The 17,676-nt window shown below is 34.8% G+C and overlaps 2 protein-coding genes across 2 annotated transcripts; one reads left to right on the forward strand and one right to left on the reverse strand.

The window, feature by feature from the left end:
* Positions 1-115: 115 nt before the first annotated feature.
* On the forward strand, positions 116-10,862 carry LOC105796621 (mediator of RNA polymerase II transcription subunit 33A). Its single transcript, XM_012626372.2, has 12 exons — positions 116-547; positions 1,423-1,533; positions 2,640-2,987; positions 3,343-3,662; positions 3,779-3,870; positions 4,315-4,675; positions 5,634-5,844; positions 6,670-6,784; positions 7,013-7,174; positions 8,048-8,708; positions 9,095-9,301; positions 9,459-10,862. The coding sequence occupies exons 1-12, from the start codon at positions 270-272 to the stop codon at positions 10,574-10,576; spliced, it is 3,984 nt and encodes a 1,327-aa protein (XP_012481826.1). The 5' UTR covers positions 116-269; the 3' UTR covers positions 10,577-10,862.
* Positions 10,863-13,017: 2,155 nt separating this feature from the next.
* On the reverse strand, positions 13,018-17,664 carry LOC105796622 (uncharacterized). Its single transcript, XM_012626373.2, has 6 exons — positions 17,338-17,664; positions 16,094-16,327; positions 15,259-15,370; positions 15,003-15,177; positions 14,247-14,487; positions 13,018-13,541 (listed from the first exon to the last, which is right to left on the reverse strand). The coding sequence occupies exons 1-6, from the start codon at positions 17,510-17,512 to the stop codon at positions 13,246-13,248; spliced, it is 1,233 nt and encodes a 410-aa protein (XP_012481827.1). The 5' UTR covers positions 17,513-17,664; the 3' UTR covers positions 13,018-13,245.
* Between the last annotated feature and the right edge of the window lie 12 nt (positions 17,665-17,676).

Below are 17,676 nucleotides of genomic sequence, written 5' to 3' on the forward strand. Positions count from 1 at the left end.
TAAAATAACAACCACTGCCCTTCTCCATTTTTGACTTTCTCAAATTATGCCAGATTTATTGCTCAAAATCCAAAAATAAAAGGAAAAACAAAAAAAGACAAAGTAAAATAACTTCCAAAATAATTATAAAAAAAAGGGGCCTCCATTCTTAATCCTTTTCCCTCAAACTCCATCACTCCTTTCCTCAAAACTGTGATTTTTATTATTTTTTTGCATTACAAAAATAGAAAGGAAACAAAGGTGGCTGCTTATTGTGGAGCTTTAGACCAATGGAGTTTAGCTTGCAAAGCAGCAGGCTGTGGGAAGAGGTGGTGGAACAAACAAAGTTGGCAAAAGAGAAGGGTATTGATCCTTTGCTTTGGGCTTTACAAGTGTCTTCAAGTTTGGGTACCTCAGGGATTGCTTTGCCTTCAACTGAGTTGGCCCACGTGCTGGTTAACTACATTTGTTGGGATAACAATATCCCAATTCTATGGAAGTTTTTGGATAAAGCTTTGATGATGAAGATCATTCCTCCTTTGCTTGTTATTGCTCTGCTTTCACAAAGGTTGTGTATTTTTTCCTTTACTTTCTTGGGTGTTCCTGGTTTTTGAGAGGTTTTAGATTCTGGGTTTTTGTTGAAGTTGTGAGATATTTGCTGATGGATGATGAATAGTTCGATGTGTGTTAATGGTAAATTTGATTCATTTCAAGTCCCTCACTTGTCCCCCCCTTCTAGAGTTTTAATTGGATATTTCAGTTTCTTGGAGATTTAGAGAGATTTGAAAAATAATTTAAAAAATAAAAGATTTATCGTTTTATATTTCTTTAAATACAATCTGAAGATGATCTTCGTAGTAATCTATTTTCTATAGGTTTTTTTTTCTTTATTTGTGATTATGTAGCTTCCTTATTTGTTATTCAGGGTAATGAGAGATTTGATAAGAAAAGGGGAAAGGTATGATAAGTGGAGAACAAAGCATTGGTCTTAAAGTCAAATTCCATTAACTATAGTGGAAAAAGAAAAGTCAGCAACTAGAAAGTCAAATAGTTTATTTAACTGTTCTTAAGCTTTTACTTAAATAATTTTGGATTCTAATGGCCTCTATTTTCATTCTTTTCCTTTTAGTTTTTTCAACTATTGGATGCTTGCCATTGTGATGCCTGATTAATTAAAATGTCTAGTACTTCAAAAGAAAAGAAATACATTAGCCACTAGGAAACTCTATTGAAGCTTAGTTTTTTCTTTATATGTATTTATTCAACTTATTTTCTTATATTTTGGATAAGGGATGTAAATTTGAGTTTCAGGTGGGCAATGCAAATAATATTGTCTTCTAATCTCAATCTGCTATTAGTTAGTGATGGAGTTCTTATGGTTCCGATGCTATCATTTTTTACATATCTAGTTCTCTCACTTTGTTGGTATATTTCTTTCTACAGAGTAATTCCGAGTCGGCGTTCCCATCCAGCTGCTTATAGGCTTTACTTGGAACTTCTTAAAAGACATGCTTTTGCATTCAAGTGTCAAATTAATGGACTTGATTACCAAGAGTGAGTTCCTCGAGTTCTTATTGCATGTATTATTTGACACACTCCTACACACACACACTCACACACAAACAATATAAAAAAAAAATCAAACATATATAAATTCAGCTAGCAAAAGATGGTATAGAGAAGAAAATAGGAAAAAATGTTTAGTTTGCAGCTTTGAATATTACATCACAGAAAAGGTCTTTGCGAATGAGTATGAGCTCTACGGTTTTTGTTATAATGTATTATTGCATATCACTTTATCTTTATCAGAACTAACTAATTTTGTTTCACGTGCATTATAATAACCAGATTCTGTCTTCAACATGATCATTGTGCTTCATTTTTAATATCTGAAGATGTGTTAGTATCATAACTAACTCCTAAGTGTTCTTTAGGCTATACTTGCTAGTTTCTTGCTAAACTACACAGAGCCTTTCATGGTTGTTCTGGTAAATCCAAAGGGTTGTTCGCTTAATTTACAAAAGCACTATTTAGATTTTGTTCTCATGACATATTTAAACTATGACATTGTGGAAAATACTTCAACCATGAATACCTTTTACTATCTCATCAACTTTGACCTTTCTAGAACATTTTAGACCATATTATAACGGCTATCAATATTGTATTAGAACAATTAAGGCTCATTGAACCATATAGATTAAGAAAAGAAGAATAGCAGGGGCATGGCAAATGCAGAAGTAGGTTCGCTACCCAATAACTTCATGGTATTGGCTCTTATGATTGCTTAATTTGAACAAAAAAAAAAAAGTTTCGTTATTCTATAATTTTGACGTACATGAACTCAGTTCCCAGACGGAAATTTATATGTTAAAAGTTGTTCCAATCTATGTTAAGTGCAGATTTGACTTTACCCTAATATAACCGTGTTGGACATCGATTAGATGCCTTCAAATCTTTAAAGATATGACTCTTGGACCTTAGTAACCAATGGGGACACTTTTGAAATATTTTATGTTCCTGTGTTGGATATTATTAAGTCCATGATGAGCTTTGATCCTTCAAAACCATTCAAATGCTTTTGATTAAAATGACCATTTTAGATTATACCAATTATTATCAGTTTTTGTTTGTAATTTCTGTGCTTTCTCTTCATACAGGGTCATGGAATCAATAGATGCCACTCTTCATCTTTCCGAGATTTTTGATCTCCAAACAACGGAACCTGCCATTTTGGTGGTTGAGTTCATCTTTTCAATTGTGTGGCAGTTGTTAGATGCATCATTAGATGATGAGGGTTTGCTAGAACTTACTGAGGAAAAGGTGTCCAGATGGGCAATTAAACCTCAAGAAATGGAGATAGATGGTCATGATATGTATGATGAGAAGAATATCGTATATTGTGAGAGGTTGCAGAATTTCAATACTACAATGGCTATTGAGATAATTGGACAATTTCTGCAAAATAAAGCGACTTCTAGGATTCTTTACCTGGCACGGCGAAACATGTATGTATCTTGTTAACTTTCACAATCCCTCTTGACTTTTATGTGTTCTTGTTTGTCCAGTTTAGTTTTCCAAGCATTGGAGCGGTAAGTTTTCTTATCTTAGTTAATCTCAAAGGAATAAACTGGATACTGTTTCCTCATTGTTTTATCTGTAAGTGCATACATTCAACGAGGTGGGTGTGTATGCGTGCATGCTTCTGCATGTGTATCAGAGAAAGTTCTTTAATTATTTGTTTGGTAAATTTAGGTCAGTTATCCTTTCAGGTTCCTTTCTGCTGAGCATGTTCTTTTTGAACAAAACATAACTCTTTTTTTTGGTTTGATTATTGCTTATCAATCTTACACCACTTGTCAGGTCCTCTCATTGGGTAAGCTTCATTCAGAGTTTGCAGCTTCTTGGGGCAAATTCAGCAGCATTGAAAAACTCGAAGGTTTTAACTTCTGAGGCTCTTCAAGAGTTGACATCAGATAGTCGCATTTTTTTGTCTAGAGAATGCAAAACAAGTTCGCGGCAAAAGTTCCATGCTGTTATGGCTTTTGGATCTCTAGCTTCTTCAGTCAGTCTATGCCCTGGAGCTAGTCGCTCTGATCTTTGGCTCCCTCTTGATATGGTATTAGAAGATGCTATGGATGGTTATCTAGTTAACACAACAAGTGCTGTTGAAATTATAACAGGTAAAGTTGGATATCTTCTTTGGTTGAGATGGTATTTTCAGTTCAAAATGGTAGGTAGCCTGTTGTAGCAAAACTGATATGCCAGAATGTAAACAATTAAGTTTCGTACTGTGCAGGTCTTACTAAAACTCTTCAAGCAATAAATGGCACCAACTGGCATGACACCTTTTTAGGCCTTTGGATTGCATCACTTCGGCTTGTTCAAAGGGTTAGAACTTCTTCTAATGTTCAGAAATTTTCTGCACTTTTTTCTCTGAATGGTTACTATGTTCTGAACAGAGAATCTGAAGTCTTCTTAAAGCATTCAAAATTTACGAAGACTTCTGTCCCTGTAACTTTTCAGCTCCGAAATGCCTTAAATTTTAATGCTCTTAAAAGTGTAAAAGTTTTATCTGGTATTGGTGTACTTAAATTCACAATAGTAATATCATAATTTGTTAAAAGATTTATGCTTTCAAGCCTAGAATATATAGAAGGAAAAAAGTTCTCGCTTTGCTTGACCAACTAAGTTTCTTTCTTTTTATAACAAACACTACATTCACTCTGAATCTATTGTAGGTGTATTCTTCAGTGGTATATTATTCTTTAGTTTTCAGGTATATGAAGTAGTCCGTTTGATGTATCTTACCTGTAGTTCTTAATTAACTGTTAGGAAAGAGATCCCATTGAAGGTCCAATGCCCCGGTTAGATACACGTTTGTGCATGCTACTTTCTATTATGACTCTTGTGGTTGCTGATCTTATCGAGGAGGAGGAGGGTGCGCCAACTGATGAAACAGAATATGGCTCCACTAATCACTGGAAAGAAATGAAGTTTCCCAGGAAACGTCGTGCCGATCTGGTCTCCAGCCTACAAGTACTTGGTGATTATCAAGGCTTGTTAGCTCCTCCTAAGTTTGTTGTTTCTGCAGCAAATCAGGCAGCTGCCAAAGCAATGCTGTTTGTGTCAGGAATCAATGTTGGGAGTGCATACTTTGAGTGCGTCAATATCAAAGACATGCCTTTCAGTTGTTGTAAGTAATATCTTGTTTATTAATCGATATTGCTGACCACTTTTTGTCACAAGTTTGGAGTCTAATCCGTGCGCACATGTTTATAGGCAGTGATTAAATCCGTAGGTGGTTTCCTTTTCTGTTAGACATTGACCGGAGAAGATAAATTGGGAAGCCAAACCTTTTGTAGGGATGGGGGTGGAAAATTCTAGGAATGGTTTCAATGTTGAAAATTTTACCAAGTTAGGTTCAGTTCTTTTAACATTAAACTTATAAAACTTGGAATTTTAAAAATATGTTCTTTTATACATTCTTGTAAGATATATAATTGGTTCAGTCGGAGGTTCCTTTTACTTTCCCAACTGATCTGCCGTAAAATTATTACAAAACCATCTTAATTGCATTCCACTGGACCCAAACCATGGCAAAGCCCTTAGAAAGATGAGACTGAACTTATTAGTTTGGTTCAACTTCTTGCTTCACTGGTACTTATGTTGCAATGTGCATCTGTCTGCACTATTATATGACCAGAAAAAAAAAGAAGAAAAAACATAGCAGAGTATAATCTTGTAACTTAAAATCATCAGAAGTCAAGAAGCATTGGAGCTTCAGGGTAAAGTGATGACTGATGATTCCAAAAGGGTTCCTTAATTCTTGGGGCACTGTGTCAGCTTCTTTTTAAACACTTAAGAGAAAAGAATTAGAAGAAATAATCCTTTTCTCCCCAGAAAAAGTTGTTGCATTGGATGGATGAACATATGTGTAATGCAGTCATTTAAAGAAAATAGTCAAGAATTACCATTGGTTCTGGTTTGTGCTGCACCAGAAACCTTTAATACCTAGAACACATTTTTGAAATTTTCTGAAGTTGATTTCTACCACCAAGTTCCTATCATGAAATTTGATCTTTATTTTTTATTATTCTTCTGGCTTTACATTTTTAGCACTTTCTAATCTTATGTTGTGAACTTGTTTGCAGCTGGAAACTTGCGCCATCTGATTATTGAGGCTTGTATTGCAAGAAATCTACTAGATACGTCAGCATATTATTGGCCAGGTTATGTGAATGGACGGATTAACCAACTACCTTATAGTGTGCCAGCTCAGGCACCTGGTTGGGCATCATTCATGAAGGGGGCCCCACTTACTTCGGTAATGAGTAATGCTCTTGTTTCAAGCCCAGCTTCCAGGTATACATATTTATCTCTCTTAAATCATGCTTTTGTTTTCATACTCTTTTTTTTTTCCCAAAAAGCTTCTATCATATGCTACTTAGTAATGGCAAGGCTTTGTAATGCTTGTTAGGTTAAAGGGAATTATCAACTTTATAGGTATCAATTCCACACACATAAAAAAGGCGACTACTACCAATGTGCAACTTCTAGTTCCCTTACTGTATATGTGAAGGTTGAGGACAGCGTTATAGTGTGCATTAGGTTGGAGGGTGTTATTAGCTTTATGTGTATGGATATTTTTATGGGGATAGATCACAAAATTACACATAAACTTTGATTCAATGTATAATGTGATACAGGAATTTTGGTTTGGTGCAATTGTGATGAAACTTAGAGTGAATATAGTTGTTTGTGCATGTACTGCTAGGTAGGTGATAGTGTTAGTGTTATATGAAAACTGAATCAAAATCAAAGTTTCATGCATACAATTGCAGTAAACCAAAGTCTATGTATCATATTGTGCATTGGATCGAAGTTCATATTTACAGGAAAAGTTTTATATATTACCTGTGTGAGTGATAAAATCTCAAATGTAAGAATCAATAACAGAAGGAAAGATCTGGCATGCAAAACAATATAATAACATTAAACCGGATTCTCAAATGCAAAACTGAGTGATCTTGATACATACAAGTTTTCAAATATCTTTAGTTTTTGTTGATTTGACCTGGTCTTCAGTTATTCCTTTTTCTTTCCTGAAGCCAGGTATATCAGTTGCTCTTTTTTGTAAATTTACCAAGGGTAAAGCAACTGAATTTAAGCTCATGGATTTGATGGAAGCTTAGCAGAGCTGGAGAAAATTTTTGAGATTGCGGTCAATGGATCAGAAGATGAGAAGATATCTGCTGCTACAATTCTTTGTGGAGCTTCTCTAATTCGTGGCTGGAATATACAGGTAATAAGATTAATATTCCTTTTCATTTTAGCATATTTCATTTGTGACCCTTATGCAGATGCCGTAGTCTTTCATGTAACTGCATATTTTGTAACACTGAATGGTTCTTCCCATATCTCCTTTGGGTTTTCTCCTTGTTTTATTTTATTTTATTTTTTATTTTTTGCTTTTTATATTGTCTTTTTATTATCCTCGCTTTCTAATTATGTTGGTTATATATGCATGCAGGAATATACAGTTAAATTTATAACTAGATTGATGTCTCCTCCGGTTCCTGCTGATTTCACTGGAAGTGACAGCCATTTGATAGATTATGCTCCTATGTTGAATGTACTAATCGTGGGAATAGCATCTGTCGATTGTGTCCAGATTTTCTCATTACATGGCTTGGTATGATTTGCTAACTTATGTAAGCATATCCCTTCCACAGTTAATGAGTGATATTGCTTCTAGTTTCACAAACTTTCATGAATGAATAAAATATATCTTTATCTGTCACATTGATATAGTTTCTTTACCTCAGTAATACTTTGAATTCAAAGATATTCTTGACTTCTTTGAGGAAAACCAGCATCTCCTTCGGGAGCTAAATTGTTAAGTGTCTAAGCAGTTCTAATTTAAGTAGAATGCAGGAATGAATTCTTTCGTTCGAACTTAGATTTTAGAAATGACAGCTTATGCTTTAATGAAGAATCAGGGCTCTTTTACTGGCCATGACACATTGTAGCTACTGGTTCAAAATGATCTGAAACTAGAAAGGTTAATTGGTTAAAGTTATGTATATCTTGATGGAAAGTTTTTTATGCAACATATAATGACCATAGTGCTTTTGATTGAAAAATCAATCTAAATTATTTCATACCCCTTGCTCAATGAGAAAATGGGTCAGCATTGGATTGGACTGTTTCCTTATTCAGTGAAAGTATTTTTAAATTCAACCAACCCATTTCAAAATATGAAGTGGATAAATAAAAATTCTGAGAAAGTCTTTCATTTGTCTATCATTACAGGCAGTACCATCTATATTATCAAGGGCATTCTAATCTCAACACTATTTATTCCTTTTAGCTTTACTTACATATAGGAGGATTTGAAGTTTCCTTCCAAGCAAAATTCCCATATATGTAAACTAAATTTTATATAACAAATGTGATTTATATAATTCATATTCTCGTTTGTTCATGAATGTAAGTTGTTTATTGATAAAGACCTTTATTTGAGCTATTAGGTAGATTTGATTGCTTTCTTCTTCTGCCTTGCCAGGTCCCACAGCTTGCTTGTTCATTGATGCCGATATGTGAAGTTTTTGGGTCATGTGTGCCTAATCTCTCATGGACTCTCCCCTCAGGGGAAGAAATCTCTCCTCACGCAGTTTTTTCTAATGCATTTGCTCTTCTTCTGAAGCTATGGAGGTTTAATCATCCTCCTATTGAACATGGAGTTGGTGATGTACCAACAGTTGGATCCCAGCTGACTCCCGAATACCTTTTATTAGTCCGGAACTCCCATTTATTGTCTTCTGAAAACACCCATAAGGACCGAAACAAAAGGAGACTCTCAGAAGTTGCAAGTTCCTCATCCCCAGAGCCTGTATTTCTGGATTCATTTCCTAAGTTAAAGGTCTGGTATCGGCAACATCAAAGATGTATAGCTGCAACACTCTCCGGCCTTGTTCATGGAACTACTGTTCATCAGACAGTGGATAGACTTCTTAACATGATGTTCAGAAAGATTAATAAAGGAAGTCAGTCGATAACTTCTGTTACTTCCGGAAGTAGTAGTTCGTCAGGTGCTGGAATCGAGGATAACTCTCTGAAACCAGAGTTGCCTGCCTGGGATATCCTGGAAGCTGTTCCTTATGTTGTTGATGCTGCTTTAACAGCATGTGCTCATGGAAAACTTTCTCCACGTGAGCTGGCTACAGGTTAGTCTGGTGTGCTTATCTCATTTTGTCTTTATGCACTAATGCATAATGAGGAAGACGAGAGTCATATATATTGCTATTCAGGATAAATGTCTTTTTTCCAGGAGCTGTTTCTCTTGGGGGAAAACGATAATGGTTGAGGTCTTTTGGGCTAAATGCCACCCCTCCATCTATATGTTTTGATGTAGGATGAAATCATAGATTGGTTTCCACATGGCTAAGTAAACTTGACTCGTTGAACCATGTAAAAAGAGGGGGAAGAGGATGTATAGGAAAGGGAAGAAGTGGAAAAGAACTACTTTTATGTGAATTAATGTGACACCTAGATATGATGCCAGCTCTGATAAATAAATATTGTTATAACCAGAATCTTTTTAATGTCTCAGGGCTAAAGGATTTAGCTGATTTTCTTCCTGCATCTTTGGCAACCATTGTTAGCTACTTCTCTGCTGAAGTAAGTCGATGTGTATGGAAACCCGTTGTTATGAACGGTATGGACTGGCCAAGCCCTGCTGCAAATTTGTCCAATGTTGAAGAGCATATCAAAAAAATTCTAGCAGCCACCGGTGTTGATGTCCCTAGACTTTCTGCAGGTTTTTAACGTTGCCATCTTACATTCTGATTGTTTATAACATTAAAGTTTACAGATTGTGATCTGGACTTGCATTTATAGTTACTCATTCCTATGTCTTTACCGAATGGCAATGGCATTTTTTGTGATTGTATGACTGATGCATAATGCAATAACAGGTGGTAGCTCTCCAGCTACTCTTCCACTGCCGTTGGCTGCTTTTGTAAGTGTCACCATTACTTACAAAATCGACAAAGCCTCGGAAAGATTTCTCAATTTGGCTGGCCCAGCTTTGGAGTCCCTTGCAGCAGACTGTCCATGGCCTTGCATGCCAATTGTGGCTTCCCTATGGACTCAAAAGGCAAAGCGGTGGTTTGACTTCCTTGTCTTTTCTGCATCTCGCACTGTTTTTCTCCATAACAGTGATGCTATCGTCCAGCTTCTTAAAAGCTGTTTCACTGCCACACTTGGCTTGAACATCGCACCAATCTCCAGCAACGGTGGTGTTGGAGCTCTTCTTGGCCATGGATTTGGATCACATTTCTGTGGTGGGCTTTCACCTGTTGCTCCAGGGATTCTCTATCTACGTGTTTACCGTTCCATCAGAGATATTGTGTTCATAACAGAAGAGGTGGTTTCTCTCTTGATGCATTCCGTGAGAGAAATAGCATGCAGTGGTCTCCCAAAACAGAAAATAGACAAGCTGAAGAGAAGCAAGAATGGAATGAAATACGGGCAGGTTTCTCTTGCTGCAGCAATGACAAGGGTGAAACTTGCAGCCTCCCTAGCTGCTTCTTTAGTATGGTTGTCCGGTGGCCATGGTCTGGTTCAGTCATTGATAAAGGAAACTTTACCTTCTTGGTTCATATCCGTTCATAGGTCTGACCGGGATCAAGGATCAGGGCTCGTGGCAATGCTCGGTGGATATGCACTTGCATATTTCACAGTGCTTTGTGGTGCTTTTGCTTGGGGAGTTGATTCTTCTTCATCAGCATCAAAGCGGAGACCCAAAATCCTTGGTTCACACATGGAGTTCCTTGCAAGTGCACTAGATGGGAAGATTTCACTCGGTTGTGATGGAGCCACATGGCATGCCTATGTGTCCGGATTCGTAAGTCTAATGGTTGGATGCACCCCAAATTGGGTCCTAGAGGTGGATGTAGATGTGTTAAGGAGGCTAAGCAAGGGATTAAGACAATGGAATGAGGAGGAGCTTGCTCTGGCCTTGCTTGGCATTGGAGGGGTTGGTACAATGGGTGCTGCTGCTGAACTCTTAATTGAACACTTTGACTCCTAACTTAAAGCTCCCACATTTTGTGTAGGATGCCGGTTGTACACTAGTATTTCGTCGACTCAGAATAGTTCTTTTTCGATATAATGGAGGGCGTAGTTTGGAATAGGGGAAGGGATTGCAGATATTAGGATTCGAATCTCAGACTTGTCGCGACTGAATATATTTCTTTTGATGGAAGATGCTTGTAGAGTGATATTGTACATAAAAGACTAGGTTGTATTGGAAGAATATTGTTTTATAAAATTTGTTTAATATGAGGCTGCCTAATATAAATTTGCATTTCACATTACACACTGTTTTCTTCACTCCTTTTTCATCTAAAAATTATATTGTGTTTAAGTCACCGCTGGATTTATGTGTTTAGCATTACATTTCTACATTGCCCTTGCTTAATATAAAGAGTCTGAAACGGTGTCGTCCTCATGTGCGGTTTTCTTTTCTTAGTTTTTATTCTACACATTCTTCAAATTCTCACGTAGCAAAAAGCTTTGGACTTACTTAATTTTAAATCATACTTAAGAGATATCTATTGAATCACAGGTGAAATATCAAAATTTTTGTATTTAAGATTTCTGTTTCGAGTTCGATTTTTAAATAAATTTTTATTTGTTACCCGTTATCAATATTTATATTTAAGATTTCTGTCTCGAGTTTAATTTTTAAATAATTTTTATTTCATAATGAATTATTTATTGTTATATTATATTCCGCTTAATACAATATTATTAGGATAAACTGCATTCAAAATTATTAAACTATTAGTAAGTTTACGTTTTAATTACCTAACTTTCAAAAAGTTATAAAAATGATTACTGAACTATTTAAAATTTTTCATTTAAGTCACTAGGTTGTTAGAACCATTGTTACATGGCCTTCTCTGTTTACACCACTTGCACCAATTGAAAGCTCTCCTTCTCTTTCTCTTCTATAGATCACTTTTTTTTTCATGAAATAACTTTGAACGCCACGGATATATGAACCAAAAGCCAAACATCTTTCTTCTTCAATCTCTAACACTAACTGTCAGATCGACTTGGATCTAAGATTGTTCTTCTACTCATCGATGGGTATTGATCCACTGTACTGATATCTAAATCGTCACTTAGAGCTTGCTAGCCTAACTTTTAAAAAAATAGTAATAATAAAAATTCAATGACTTAAATAAAAACTTTTGAATAGTTTAATGACTTAAATGAAAACTTTCAAATAGCTTAATAACCATTTTGTAACTTTTTAAAGTTGAGTGACCAAAACCTAAACTTACTAATAATTTAGTGACTTATGTATAGTTTACCTATTCGAATTTCGAGTTAATCGAATCAAGTTATTTGAGTCAACTCAAATAAGTATTTCAAGTTTCGAGTTCGAATCGAATTGAATTTTAAAATTCGAATAATTTGAATTGTAAATACCCCTTCGGTCCCTATCAATTTTAAAATGACCAAATTAGTCACTCTTAACAAAAATTTCAAAAAAAATTCAAAATAATTTAAAAATTCAAAATAAATTTTAAAATTCAAAATATTTATAAAAATTTCAAAATTTATATATATTTTTAAAAAGCATAATAATTTTTAAAAAATTCTAAAGAATATATAAAGAAAGTTAATAAATTTTAAAATAATAATATTGAGACCTAAATAAGTTAATTAATGATTCAAGTGTTATATTGCAACAAGATTTTAATTGATATGTTTAATTATTTAATTTAACTCGACTCAATTTAAAAAGAATTTGAAATAGAGTTATAACGATAAAATAGAACTCGCCAACTTGATTAACTCAAAATCTTTTCACTCGATTCGACCAAACGTTCACCTTTAAGAAGAAAACAATTGATATGAACATTTCGATATTTTTGATCCCATGAAATGTAAAGTAAAAAAAAGAGGCAAAAAAGTCTCATAAAAACCAATCATTTAGGCTAAGAAAGTAGCACTTAAGTGATTCTTCATAATGCTTTTTGACAAAATTGCATGATGAATTTTAAAGGGTCAAATTTTTACAACAAAACATTTCTTTGTTAGTTCTCACCATAAATAATAAGTATTATGAACTGAGTTATTAAAAATTTTGCTAGTGGCTGCACAATTTTCAAAAATATAAAAATATTAAAAATTTTAGTACATTTTAAAATTAAATAAAAGTATTATATATCTTAAATTGAGATGAGTCTAAACTTCAAAAATTGATTTCTACCTAATCAATATAATTATATTCAATAATCAATCTTGACTTTAAAAACTTAATTATAATTAGATTCGTTCAAAAGTCAAGCTACCTGCTCAACTTGATTAACAAAGCCCGATTTTTAATTTGAACAGACTAAATAAGCTACCGATTCTTGATTCAACCAATTCAGTAGATGAGACCGGTTTTTTTACCACTGTCCAAACCAATTGAGAGCAAATTTGATTAAAAAGAACAGCTAAAAGAGAGGAATCTAATCTACAATAACAATTTTGTATTTATACATTCATCATGCTGATTTTGTATGCAGGACACAACAAACAAACAAATAAACCTAGCTTCACTATCTACAACCATTGCTTTCCAACAAAAGGAAGGAAAGTCAACAGAACATTTGATAGTTCTAAGAAATGAGTAGCTTTATATACTATTTAGATGCTAATAGCTTCTAGAATAGCTAGATATGTTGCTGAAATAAAAGTCTAGAAGAACTCACGGTCGGGGATAATCAAAGGTGCCACAAGGGTCCAAACGTAGAGTGCAGCAGTGACCCATTCGGTGCAGATTCGTACCCAGACTGATGTCCAGCCAACATCTACAAGATCTGAGCTGTCAGATGAGCTGGTCCATCCGGAAAGAAGCATAGCAGAGTACATGCTTGCCAAGGCAAAGATCAGGTGGAAGAATGAATAGGAATAACTAACTGGTCGAGCTTCTTTCTCCTTTGTTTCCTTGCCTTCTTCAACGTCGTCCCCTTCTAAAAGTGGTTTCTTTGTACCTGCACCACAAGGTTTTAATCTCCTAATTAAAGTGGTTTCTACTTTCTACCTTTTGAAATGCAGAAGCTTATCAAATGGCATTCAAGGTTATAGCCTGTTCAGATAGTATCATCGAGAGGCTGCAGGGAAATTGTTGTTTAATTCATTTTGAAAACAGGGTGGAATCTACCTTCATTCATTGGTTCTACGTTTGAAGCATTATATCTTGTGATAATTACAATTTACAAGAAGCACAGACAAAGAAAATTGTGAATTAATAACTGGTTGAAGTGTAATAAACTGCAGATATAGCCACTTGGTTTTAGTAAATTTGCATTAAATGTCATATGAAAAAAAAAAGAAGCAAAACAACTGGTATTCAGAAAAAGGTACCAGATAAGCAAGTTCAGCAGCCACTTTATTTTATTGTCTCAATACATGGTCAATTGTAGCATAATTAAATGATCTACCAATAGCAGTTTGGCCTTGTTCTCAAGTCTACCTCTGAGTATCACAATATTTCACCCAAGGGAATATAAAACAAAACATAACAGTCAATAAAAAATGAATCATGTAAAAGGAAAATAGAATGCACTAGCTTAGGCATCTGAAAATGTCAGCAGGAAAGTTTCAGGAAATAGATGGGAATACTTGTATAAATATCTTCGACTTATGCAGTTTCAGAGGACTTTAAAAGATTACAAGTATTGCATTATTTTGAGTACCTGCTTTTGGGGAAGATGGTGGTGATAAAAATGTCGTTGAGGATCCAGCACGAAGAGCGGAATAGATAACTGAGAGAACTGTCGTGAGCATCCCAAGAATAAGAGTACTAAGTGAAACAGCTGAGGCTTTATTATGGAGACCATTGCATACATAATCTCTAGGTTCACTGGAGAGACCCGTGTAGCACACATAAGCACAGTAAACTGATATCACAGAAGCAGGCAAAAGACTGCCATTCACCTGTTAAAGATTTTCAATTTCAATTATGTTGTCAGTTGCAAAAATCTAAAATATTTTCATTAATTCAATATCACTAAACACTACAAGCCTGCCAAAGCCCAAGGTTAGACTTATTACACTGTTATGTCTTACATGTATATGCAAATTTTCCAACGGAAGATTTATGCAGCAAGCTTTTCGTATTTATGGTGTGAGCTGTCCCTTGGAGGCTTGGTATAGATAATAATGAATAGCTTTGAGAGTTAAGAAATCTGGGACTTGGTAGTTTTACCAAGAGGATCATAGCTCCAATTTTCTTATTATAAAATTATAAAAGATAAAAGTTTAAAAAACTGAGTAAACTAGCAGATAGCCTAAGGAGCTAACCAGATAATGTCCAATTTTCTTGTCATTCTACAGTAACCTACTCTTTAAATGATTCAATACATAAATATTTGTCTTATCAACTCAAGTTGTTTGCAGCAGGTCAGTTGATCATGTAAAATCAATAAATAGAAAAACAAGCTTATTCTTACCGCAGGATGCAAAGCTATAACTCCAAAAGAAAATGCCAGAACCATTGTCATGACAATAAAGAAGACATTGAGACCACAGTCATGACCAGAAGGGTTGAACCATATAAACAAAATGCCAGAGAACGCAAATGCTACAAGGTAGCAACCAATTGATACAGCAAGTAAAGCAATATACCTGAAGGAACAGAATTTAAACATTAGTAATCAATAACAGAAACAATGGAGAACAATAATGAACCACTGGAATTGAGCCAACCATTTCTGTTCATCTTTTTCAACCCAGGCATCATTCCATGAGTGCGTAAAATCAAGTAATATAATCACTTGAACCAATAAAAACATGCCCGCACCAAATTTTGATAGTATTTCTGAAAGTATAGCAAGTTTACCAGGTTAGTTGCAAATTTCAGTATCATATCTGACGAGAATATTTACACACGCATAAAAGACTAGAAGTCAAGAAATTTAATTCAACATAGCCCCAAGAGAAAGCATCATAATTCAATAAAACGAAGAAGACATGCCTGCCTTCTTCCCTTTCTTTCTGAATCTGGGAATTTAATGGCACATAAGAAATGGCACCTCTTAAATTAATCCTATTGAATTACATTTTTGGTGATTAATTATGCCTTTGAAAACACATATATTCTGGATAATTACTTCATAGACATAATATTTGATCACACTGATAATTCATGTAACATTCCAAAAGAACAGTCTTTTTCTTATGTTGTAATCTTAACCAAATTTATCTTTATAACAGATACACTATGCAAACCTGGGAAATAGTTAGCAGTAAAACCTAAATATTGCTTCATGTAGTTGCATAGAGCAAAAATAAAGTTCTTTGTAACACAAGCTTGCAGCATGTTATTAGGCAGGTTCAATGCAATCCATTGCATGAGCCTCCTGCATTGTTGGGTCTTGGAAGAGTTAGCTATCCTTACTTGGCAGACATGCCATTAGTGTATGAAAATAAGGAACGACAAAGTCCATTTAAAAGAAAAAAGAGTGTCTCCATAACCACGTGAACTTACAGACCTCCAGATTGAGGAAGATTTTAATAATTGAGCTTAAGGAGCAAAACTAACCATAGACTGTGATGACAACATTGGGAAGGAAGAACATAAGGATCACAAGCAAAATCCAGATCACCATCTTTGCAGTCCATCCACCATGATGCCATGAATCACGTCTGTCATTTTGGTCCTTGACACCAATCATTATTAGAGCTAGTATAGCAAAAAACAAGAAATTCCCCAAGCTGACACGAAGTACTGCCTGTTCTTGATACCATGTTTTTGTCTGAGTAGAACTCTTTATCCCTGCCAAGAAAACATGAGAATACATGTGATTATATATTACTTGTACAACACAGAATAGTAAAAGTAGTTAAACGTACCCAAAAATTCATGTATTCAGGAGAAAGCGCATTGATTTGTTATGATCTTTTGGAGCAATAGGGTAATTATTAATACAAAATAGTTTATTAAATGTCAAGAACCCAATAGAACATAAAAGATGAGACCAATTGTACAATATCAGAATATCAACACAATGATGTCCAAATAGTTAGATGGCATAAAAGTATAGTTGATTCTGTCTGGTACTTGAGTTAGAATAAGCAGTGTAATCCAAACTATCTGTTAATTTTTTATATGAAGATGGCTAAATGAACCAAGTGAACCAAGATCCAGGTTCTTCCAAATACTCTGTTATTATTTGTATAAATTTATCATAAAAGCAAAAAAAATAAACAGAGTTCAATGACTCAACTAAAGAATGCTTAGCCAACGTACAGGATACAAACATTAAAGCCCCCATTTAATTCTACCAATATGAACTCACATCCTTAACACTCAAACAGTCATGCTTACAATGGCTTAGATTGGTAATAGCATACAAAGCAATATAAAGAAAACTCAGAAAACTTGTCTACAGATCACAACTCCTATAATTCAGTAAGTAAATTGACTGTTCCTTCACTCCACAATTCAAAACCTACTGAGCAAGCCAAATGCCAATGAGGGGAGAAAATCATTTTTACATCAAAATTTAACTTAGAAGCTAAGGTTCCAATATGTCAATAATTGCATTCATGAATAGCTCAGGTTCCACTTCATTGTTCCAAAATCCAAACTTCTAATAAATATACTTTTATCACCTAACATCAATATTCGAGATACCCAACAAGCAAATTCCAAAAGCTTTGAAGGACCGATTCTTATCTTCAAAAATTAAGGCCAAAATAAAACCCCAAATCCCTGAAAGAAGTAAGAATCAAACATATGGTAAACGTCATATGATCAGAGGACAGAAGAAAGGGAAAAATTACAAGGTAACTTCTCCAAAAGAGGTGCACCAACTTCTCGAAGAATCCATGAAACGATAAGGGAAAGCCCAAAGAGACCACAATAAGCAAGCCTGGCTGATTTTCTGGAGATCCCAGACGCCACCGTTGAGCAAAGGCCGCATGTGGACGCAGCACAGCAAGAAGCTAAGCACGACATCTCTCTCAAACTCCCTCAATCTAAGAATCGGATAAACAGATTGAATTCAAGTAATTATTAGGAAATTAAAAACCAAAGATAAAAAGGAAAATTAAATGATTGACTGGTAGCTGAGGAGATGACAGAGGGGGTGACGAACAGTTGAGAATTCTGGTTTTCTTTTT

The sequence above is a fragment of the Gossypium raimondii genome, chromosome 3 (assembly GCF_025698545.1).
Source record: "Gossypium raimondii isolate GPD5lz chromosome 3, ASM2569854v1, whole genome shotgun sequence".
In the NCBI taxonomy this organism is placed as follows: Eukaryota; Viridiplantae; Streptophyta; class Magnoliopsida; order Malvales; family Malvaceae; genus Gossypium; species Gossypium raimondii.